We start from the raw sequence: 9981 nt of genomic DNA, 5'->3' as shown, positions 1-9981 counted from the left end.
AATAAACTTCCTCCTTCTGAGTTGCCTTGGTCATGGTGTTTATCACAGCAACATACAGGTAACTATGACAGAGGCTGGTACAGAGAGTGGGTTGATGTAAGGAACTTGACCATATTGCTTTTTTGAGGAATGAGGAAGACTTTGAAACTTTGGATTAGGACAATAGTTGAACTCTGTAAGCAGAGTTTTAACAGGCCATTCTAGTATGAACTTGGATTGTAGAACTCCTGAGAACAATGGGGACTGTGGTGACCCAGTTCAAGAGGTTTCAGAAGATAATAAAAATAGCAACCTGGCCGGAGCCCATTTCTGTGTAATTTTGGCAAAGAATGCGGCTGCCTTCTGTCCTTGTCCTAAGAACTTGCCTAAGGCTAAATTAATAAGCGACAGACTAATTTCTTTGGTAGAGGCAATTTCAAGGAAGTATCAAATTCGTCTCATGGTTATTTTCAGTACCTCTGATGCAGATCTATAATGGAAAAGACCATTGGAGGAGAAACAAGTACAAAATGTCCAGTTTTAAGGGAAAAAGAGCACCAGGAAGCATATAGTTGCAGTTATGGCTTATGCTGAAAAGGTCAATGAGAACAGCGCCTTTTTTTGTTTTTGTTTTTCAAGACAGGGTTTCTCTGTATAGTCTTGGCTGTCCTGGAATTTACTCTGTAGACTAGGCTAGCTTCAAACTCAGATGCCTGCCTGCCTGTTGCCTCCTGAGTGTTAGGATTAAAGGCATACACTACCAAGCGTCTCCATCCAGTCATATCACTCTGTCTCCACCTAAGTACTGGAATTAAAGGCATGCGACCCCACGTGTTGGGATCACCTTTGTATAAGCTATGTTTCTCTCTCTCTCTCTCTCTCTCTCTCTCTCTCTCTCTCTCTCTCTCTCCTCTCTCTCTCTCTCTCTTAGACAGATTCTGTTTTTTGTAACCCAGGGTGGCCTTGAACTCACAGAGACCCGCCTGTCTCTTTCTCCTGAGTGCTGGGATTAAAGGTATGTGCCACCCCTGGCTAACTAGTTGCTTAGCTCTGCACTCTGATCTTCAGGCAAGCTTTATTTGTTAGATTCCAAACAAAATGTCACCACAGAGGAGACATTTTGGGAACCCCTGAAGGTGAGTTCCAAGTTGCAGAGGTGCCTCCAAGATGGTGGAGCTGTCACAGACACAGGGTATCTGCCTAGAGGGAGTGGAATCAGTCTAAGAAAGAAATATTTGTTGAAGGAAGTAAAGCTGGAAGAAAGATTCGTCTATGCCCTTTGACATGCACAGGACACAGCAGATAGGGTGTTTTCCATCTGCTTTGTCTTGGTCCAGTGTTTATCACCATATCCTCACTCCTCCCTTGTGGATAAGAACGTATGTTCTGTGTCATTATATGATGGAAGCATGGAACTTCTTATTGATTTTACAAGGGCCTACAATTAAGAGATCGTCTTGGGTTTCAGAAGAGACTCTGGACTTTTTAAGCAATATTGAGACTATGAAAGACTATGGGGACTTTGGAAGTTGTTCCAAATGCATTTTTTTAATGTTATAATATGGTCTCATGCGGTGGTGTTAAGAATGAGAAATGTTGGCCGTAGTCTTGGTTATTTGAACATCAAATAGGAGGAGGCTTAGGTCGTGCATCCCTGCTGGAGGAAGTACACGTTTGGGGGTGGTCTGCACGTTGGAAAGTGTTATTACTTCTGGTAATCTTTCATCTTTCTCTTCCTGCTAGTGACAGCAAGTCCAAATGGCTTGTCTCTGCATGTCCCCTGCATGAGAAAAGCTGCAGCTCCTTCGCCATGCAGAGAAAGACAAATGGTTTGTTCCACAGGCCCTTACCAGTCTTCTGTTTATCTGCCCCTCCCCCTACTGTGTTTTAGCCTTGACTGGCTTGGGAAAATATATATTTCTGGGTTTATCTCAGAGAAAGTAGCAAGGCTTCTGCTTTGGGGGTCTACAGTTCCTTTTCACTAGCCCTGCCACGAGAGGCAGAAAGATCTCCCCTCAGAAGATTCAGAAAACTCAAACCCTCTTGCCTTTTGCTTTTCCATCTTCCACATTAGGGAGTTTTTTGTTTTTTTTTTTTTTTTCTTTCCTATCTAGAGCAAGAAAAAATATCCTCTTGGCTTTTGCCAGCCTTTGGCTTTTGAAACATAAATGCTAAGAACGGGCTCTTTTGTTCTGTGCATTCTGCTGTGTCATCCTTTCCCCGAAGCCATAACATAGGATGACCCAGCTGCCTGGGCTGGGGCAAGGTCACAGGGAGTCGGGGAAACCCTGGTAATATTTCAAAACCCCATTCAACCACAAAGGCTTGTGCTACCCTCAGGCAGAACTCCCCCATACATGTGGAGATGGCATTCTTTTACTTTCTAAACTTTGTAATTATTCAGTGGGTCTATTTGTTAATCAGAAACGATCTAATTAAGAACTTGGCATATCTCCTCTGTGATAGTAAAACTCTTTCGTTTCTGAAGTTCTAATTGGCTACTTATTCAACCCTTTCATTCATTCAATACTTATTAACTACCCACTAATTACCAGCCGCTGTGCTGCCGTGGGAGGAAAATGGAATCAAACCCTTCATTTGGGCCTTGAGGGACTAAGAATTATAGCGTTTGCTAGTAGGAAGACACAGAAAGGAGGCCTAAGGTTTAAAAAAAATGTACCATCAGGCCAATCTTCCTTCTTCTTCCCCATCCCCAGCCCTCCAAGTAGAAATTATTCATCATAACCTCGTCATCTCCTGCCAGGCTCCTTTGGCTGGAACCAAACAACATCCCTGTCTTTGTTCACATTACCCAATCCCCTAGCAATAGCAAAAACCCAGCCAATTCAGAGGGAAAAGGGGGTCTTTTTCATGCCCCCAAACTTAGTGGAATCTCAGTCACCTGGGAGGATGTGGCTGCCAGACTGCAGGGGAGTCTCTGTGTGCTGTGCTGTGTATGCGTTTTCATTTGCAACACTGGACAGATATCTGTCTGTCTTGCTTTTTTAATTCTTCAAGTCAGCAGAGAAAATGAATTCATTCCTGGACCCCCGAATGGCACCATCCTGATGGTAGTGCTTCATTGCAGGAAAACAGAGAGTCACTCAGTAGTTATGAAGACTGTCATAAGTAGAATACACAGGAAAGGGAGCGAAGAGGAGCAGGTACCAGCTGTGGCTTCAGCAGATGAGGCTCTTGTATTGGATCTCGAATCATGAAGGTGTTCCAAGTCCTAAAGGAAGGATGAAAGAGGCTCATGTTGTGGGGCGACAGGAAGAGAAGGCAGTTGGAGAGAGACTGGTAAAGCCTCATAAAGGCATGAGCGTGAATTTATTTATCTTTATTATTTTTAATCTTTTTGGTATGTATGTTGTGTGTGTACATGCATACCACTGAACAGAAGGCAGAAGACAGCCTTCTCCCTTGTTTGAAAAAGAGTCTCTTTGTTGTTTACCTCTGTGTACATCAGGTCAGTTAGCTAGTCCCTGAGCTTCTGGGAAGACACGTTGTTATTGTGCCTGGCTTTATGTGGGTTCTGAGAATTCCAGTTCACTTTTGAAGCAAGTGCTTTACTTAGTGTGCCGACTCTCCAAGCCCATATCTTGATTTTTAAGCAGGAAAGAAAAGTGCATGTGTGTGTGGATGTGTGTGTAAGAGATTAGATAGATAGATAGATAGATAGATAGATAGATAGATAGATAGATAGATAGATAGATAGATAGATCCATTGATAGATAGATAGGGGACAGAAGAGACAAAGAAACAGGGAGAGCAGGGGAGGAGAGGGAGAAAAGATCCTTGTATTTGGGAGGAAGAAACACGGATAGAAGGGTAGAACAAACCCTTAAACCTTTCTAATCTTACACCATCGCAGCAACTCAGGCCTTCTGCTTCTCATGTACTAGTTATTTAAGGTCTGAGTACACCTTACTGCTTTTTAGTAGTACTGACACAATTTTATTTGGATGAGTAGGGGACATTTCAGCTGCATCTGAAGTTCACTTCTGGCTTTTGTATGTAGAGATTTCTTCAAGATTCCCCAGGAGAGAGCCTTCCGCCAGTTCTTTGGAAATGCTGTCTATATACATATTCTTTGGGTCTTCGTTTGGAGGGGCAGTTGAGGTTGAGAGTGGAAGGGCTGGAGGCGATAAATGGAGCTCTGCCTCAGCACATAGTAAACACCATCCACTTACATATTCTGTGCAATAATCCCTCTATGTTGTAGATGGATATTGTCTTCCAAATTCAAGTGATGATTATGCACGCAGTCGAGTGCTTTTTATCTGTGAATGGTTCTGTGAGTTCTGGAGGTGAAACAGTAATTGTAAGAAACTAATAGTTTACCGTCTAGTTCATGTAAGTCAAGTTCATCAGTCATTATAAAACAAGTTCTAAATGTGTGCTAGTGAATGCATTTTATTTGATAGCCCAGGACAGGTTAATAAGGAAACAAACACACCCACAATCTCAATGGCTTAAGAGGAAAACAGTTTATTGTGTGTGTGTGTGAGGGGTCTGTCTTGTCTCTGGCAGATTTTCCAGGACAGCTGTCCGCAGAGTGATCGCTCAGCATTCTGGTCTCTGATCATGAGGCCCTTCCCTGCAGACATATTGTTTACAGCACAGCCACTGGAGAGCAGGAGAGGGCCAAGTGTCCACCACGCTAATATAACTAAATTCCAATTCCAATTCCATCACATGACCACACTTAACTTGAGGAAGGCAGAGAGAACTATCTTCCCATGCAGTAATAGTTATAAACAAAAGATGAACACAGAAATAAAGACCCACCCAAGGGCTTCAGAGCAGGAAACAACCCTATTCCACTTGTTATATGTTAGGAGACAATATCCATTTTTCTGTCAATCACTGAAAATTCATTCTCTGTTGCTTGAATTTATTTTGCCAGTAGGAACTGGCAGAGGAAGGCTCCAAACACAACTGTAATCCCCACTGATCGGTTTGGCAGGTCTATAAGGCTTCTGTAATTGATCCATGTCTTTATTCCTTTCTTTCTCTTTCACAGTCCTCAGACATGCAGCCTAGGGAAAGGAGAACCATGTAAGAATCCTGTTAAGGTCTGAGGATGACTCAGTCTATGTTCTCAGGTGTTTCATTACTCCTTGAAGACTTGGGCTCTATTTTGCACAAAGGTTTTCTAGGTGTTAAGTTAAATGACTTAAATCAATCAATAACACCTCTGTCTTGGAGCTTAGATGATGGTTCACAAGAGGCTAGCTAGTTGGTGGCCCCAGAGGTGCAGCAAATTTGACCATATTGACATTGCATGAAAACGAAGCAAAGGACCACAGGACATTAGAGAAAGTAAGAACACCATTAAATAGACAATATAAGAGAAGCACAAGAGTATGAAGAGAGTGTGAGAGTTCTTCCAGGATGATGATGCATTTCTGTAACCCAGGACGTGGAAACCCGAGGCAGGAAGATGCAGTGTTGTAAGGGAACCTGTGGTATCCAGGAAGGAGACTTCGTCTTAAAAATAGTAACAACCAACACGTAGCAGCAGTAACAAAACCAGTTTAATTTGCTAAAACGGAAAACATAATTATATGACTACCGTTCTACTTTAAAAATAGAGTAATTAAATTAACCCTGAAATGCTTTTTGAAATATGTATTCTCATCCATAAAAGGGAAGAAATTTACATTAGTTCTGAAGTGGAGATATGTAAAAAAGTTTACGTATACCTTCCTTATATTTTAGGAAGTTAGCTGCATTAGGAAACGGGAGATTCACACCAGTGTTAAAGTTTAAAGTGAATATCACAATTAAATTATTTTGTCATAAAATTGTGATTGAAAACACAAGCAGTGGCGAGAGTAGGTAAAAGGATACAGAATATAATAATATAAACACTTTAGACGGAATAAAACCAAGCAAATATTGCTTAAAAAAAATCCAGTTTAAAAAAAAAATCCCAGCGCCCCACTGAGAATGGCCCCTCTCCAGGGGGCGGTAGAGTCTCCAGAAGAAGAGAGAGGCCGAGCTGGTCCGGAAAGTGCCCGCGCCAGGCTGGGTAAAGCTGCCCCTTGAGGCGAGGTGAGGGGCGGAGGCAGGAGGAAGAGGCTGGGAGGAGACCTCAGATCTGCTGCTGCAGGCGTAGCTCGCTGCCCGCCCGGGTTGGAGGCAGGGCAGCAGCCGGCTTTAAAGTAGCGGCCTGGAAGAAAGGAAGGAAGAAACGAGGGAGGAACGGAACCCTAGAGGAGGAGCAGCGAGCTGGGTTGCAGAGTCGGAGGCTGGAGGAGCCGCCCGGGAAAGGCCACCTTGGTTTTTGTTATTTTCCATTGGAATAGTTCTCCGGGACTGAGCGGGCCGCAACCCCGCGCCCCCGACCTTCCAGGTGACAGCCGGTCACCCTGCTAGCAGTCAGCTCCGCCCCGAGTCACCCCTTCCCTCCCACAGCCCCACTCTCCGCCCAGCCTTCCAGGGCCAGCGCTGGGCAAGCGCGCGGCCGCAGCGGGCTGCAGAAGCGGGAGCAACTGACCGCGGCCAGCTTGGTCCCCAATCCCGAGGACGGGCGGCAGGAGGACAGGGGAGTCCGGAAGCGCAATCTCCAGGAAGGAGAATGCGCGCGTGAGCCTCGGTCTCCCCTCTAGTCCACTGCGCTGCAGCCGGAGTCTCCTAGCCGCGCCCGGGAAAGTGTCGCATGGGGCAGGGCCGCTGAAGCGCGGACTTCAAGGGCTCCCACGGTGGCACCAGGGCAGGCGCGGGGCCTGGGGCGACAGTTGGCAGATTCCGCGGCGCCTGCACAGTGAGAGTTGGGGGCGCGGCGCCCTCGCTAGGCGCGAGTTATGGAGTCGCCTAGCTGCATTCAGGATGAGCCTTTCCCGCACCCTCTGGAGCCCGAGTCGGGTACCCCAGCGCAGCCAGGTGCCACCAAGCCCGGTGACAAGCGCTTCCGGCTATGGTACGTGGGAGGGTCGTGCTTGGATCACAGGACCACGCTGCCCATGTTACCCTGGCTCATGGCCGAGATCCGCCGGCGCAGCCAGAAGCCTGAGGCGGGCGGCTGCGGGGCGCCCGCGGCCCGCGAGGTGCTCCTGGTGCTTAGCGCGCCCTTTTTGCGCTGCGTCCCCGCACCGGGTGCCGGGGTCGGCGGGGGCTCTGGCTCCGGGACTGTGCAGCCCAACACCGGGGTGTTCATCTTTGAGCACAAGGCGCAGCACATCTCGCGCTTCATCCACAACAGCCACGACCTTACCTACTTTGCCTACCTGATCAAGGCGCAACCGGACGACCCCGAGTCTCAAATGGCCTGCCACGTTTTCCGAGCCACTGACCCTAACCAGGCAAGTCTCATGAGCCCGGGGCGGGAGTAGAGCCGCGGGGACTGGCGAGACAGGGACCCCTCTTGGATCGGGCTGCTGGCTCGAGATCCACGTGGCGCGCTCCTCTCGCTCAGCATTTAGGATCTGGGAGTGGGAGGGAAAGTAATTGGTGGTTGAGTTAGCCTCGGGATGGGCTGGCCGACCTGAGTGGGAGAAAGGAAATAGATGCTGAGTGGCCTGGAGGAGATGAAAAGCGCGGATCCTAGGAAGAACCTGGTGACTGGTGCTGGCTTGCCTGGCTTTCGCCAAGGAGTGCATACGTGCAAGTGTGTTTTTTAGAAGTACGGGAGACTGCCCCCCCCCTCTCCGTTTGGTGGTCCTGCATTTATACCTGCTTGGCGGGCACGTCACTGTCACCAAAGCACCTCCAGATGTCCGGGCCTGGGAGGTGAGATTTCAAAGCACAGTTTAGGGTTAGAGTTCGAACTGTTAGGTTGTCAATGGAGTGCGATTCTGCGAATTTGAAGCCGGAAGACCTTTGCTGTTGTTTTCGCAGCCACTGTGACAGTAAGTGCGTACGTGAGCGACTTCAGAATCACTGTGACAGAAGAGGCTTCAAGCGTCATTTTAAAAGGCATTCTAAGCTTCTAGCTTAGTGTCCAATATTTCTCCATAGTTTACCAACTCGAAATGTTCTGTTACTAAATGAAACCTTGACTTTCTTCATAAACAGGTGCAGAACTAGCTAACACAGCGATTCTCAACCTGTGGGCCGTGACCCCCATCAGATATCCTGGATATCAGATATTTACATTATGATTTATAACAGTAGCAAAAAATGCAGTTATGAAGTGGCAGTGGACGTGAAGTGTTTGGGACTCACCACAGCATAAAGACCTGTATTAAAGGGGTCTCAGCGTTAGGAAGGCTGAGAACCACTGCTCTCCCAGAGGTAGGAAACTTCAGCGTAGTTAACTATGCCTTGGGAAACAGGCTTGAAAGTGTGGAAAGAAAAGTGTGTGTGTGTGTGTGTGTGTGTGTGTGTGTGTGTGTGCATGTGTGTGTGTCTATGTGTGTGTGTGTTTAAATTGTATTTTTAAAGGGATTTAGGTTTTTAGGGGAATTCGTGTGGACTAACTAAAAATAAATGAAGTCTCAGGTTCTATCCCATGGTGTCCTTTAGATAGCTGGGAAATTAAGAATAGATTAGAAAAACATCCTGTATCAAGTCCTTATTCCACAATTGAACTGTAATATTATTGTTTGCTGCTGACATTCCACAAAAGTCCTCTAACGAAACTGAAATAAAAGACAGTTGTTTCCAGTCTGTTGCATTCTAAAGGAGAAAAACATCTTTGGGTTTATTATTTTAAGATTTATTTTTATTTATTTATTTGTGTGTGTGTGTGTATGTGTGTGTGCGCGTGAGTTATGCATGCACAAACATGTTCCTGAAGAGGCCAGAAGAGGGCCTTGGATCCCCTTGAGGAGCTGTGCTTCTAGGTGGTTGTGTAGGTGCTGGGAACCCAACTCTGGTCCTCTGGGAGAACGAGAAGTGCTTTTGAACACTGGCAGCCATGCCAGCCCCCAAGCGACAAATACCCTAAACAACCAGAAAGGCCAATGTGAAGGGGAAAATAAGATTTTTTTAAAAAAAAAATCATTTATTTTTGAGATTATAATAGCATCATTCTTCACTTCCCTTTCCTCCCTGCAAGCCTTACCATTTGCCCCTTCTTTTCTCTCTTTTAAATTCATGTTCCCCCTTTTCATTATTAGTTCATACATATTATGCAATATTAGCAGCCGTGTAATGTTACTAGTATGTATGTGTGTTTTCAGGGCTGACCATTCGGTGTTGGATAACTAATTGGTGTGCTTGTCTCCAGGGAAGAATATTTCTTGCACTCTCAGCATGCCTTAACTGTTTGCAGTTCTCTGTGTAGGGTTGAGGTCTCCTGGTGGCAATTTTAATTTGTGTTCACTGTTATGCTCACAACAGAATACTTCACTGTGAATGACTTGAAATTTGCTACCATGGCTGGCCGGTGAGTTTCGGTTCAGGCTTATTTATTTAAGACTCATTTCACAAATGAAACTGGAAAATTCCCAAGATTATCACTATCTTTGTTGCAGTCTAATACAGTGTCCGGCCTCTGGCAACAAGGAAGAACATTGCATTTACTGTCTCCAGGCCTTTAAGAGACTCTTCGTAGCTGGCCATAGTGATGCACGCCTTTAATTCCAACCTTCGAGAGGCTGAGGCAGGGGAATCTCTGTGAGGTCGAGGACACCCTGGCCTACAGAGTGAGTTCCAGGACAGCTAGGGCTGTTGGACTGTTGCACAGAGAAACCCTGTTGAGGAGAGGAGAGGGAGAGAGATTTTTTTTTAGTGACCCTGGCTGGCTGGTTTATGCTACATTCTGGTCTGGGGAATAGCCTTGCTTTTCCTTGCAGGTGTTGGCACTCTGTGCTCTGAACAGTTACAGTGTCTCCCCTGGATATAGGACTTAGAGCCAATTACACAAATCCTTGAATTTACCTCCACCATGTATTTAAATGTTAGGAGGGCTGAATGTGCTATTAATTTACAAATAAAATGTTTAGGTTAATTCCCCCCCCCCCCATTTATTTCAGAGAAAACAGTGAAAGTCACATGTTTATTATAAATTCCTAGTTGAGTCCTTGGTTTACATATATGGCTTTTTTTTTT

The 9981-nt window shown here is 45.9% G+C and overlaps 1 protein-coding gene across 3 annotated transcripts in view; it reads left to right on the top strand.

Annotated features, from left to right (window-relative positions):
• Positions 1–6030: 6030 nt before the first annotated feature.
• Positions 6031–9981, top strand: part of Tbc1d4 (TBC1 domain family member 4) — a 168954-nt gene continuing 165003 nt past the window's right edge. For 2 of the 3 annotated variants that reach the window (XM_026788366.1, XM_026788365.1), the window contains exon 1: positions 6031–7289. In XM_026788366.1, coding sequence (XP_026644167.1) covers positions 6792–7289 — 498 coding nt within the window. In that variant the 5' untranslated portion in view covers positions 6031–6791. The remainder of the gene's footprint in view (positions 7290–9981) is intronic. The other variant, XM_026788367.1, reaches the window with a different exon arrangement.

The sequence above is a fragment of the Microtus ochrogaster genome, unplaced genomic scaffold (assembly GCF_000317375.1).
Source record: "Microtus ochrogaster isolate Prairie Vole_2 unplaced genomic scaffold, MicOch1.0 UNK2, whole genome shotgun sequence".
In the NCBI taxonomy this organism is placed as follows: Eukaryota; Metazoa; Chordata; class Mammalia; order Rodentia; family Cricetidae; genus Microtus; species Microtus ochrogaster.
This window is presented reverse-complemented; position numbering and strand designations above follow the sequence as displayed.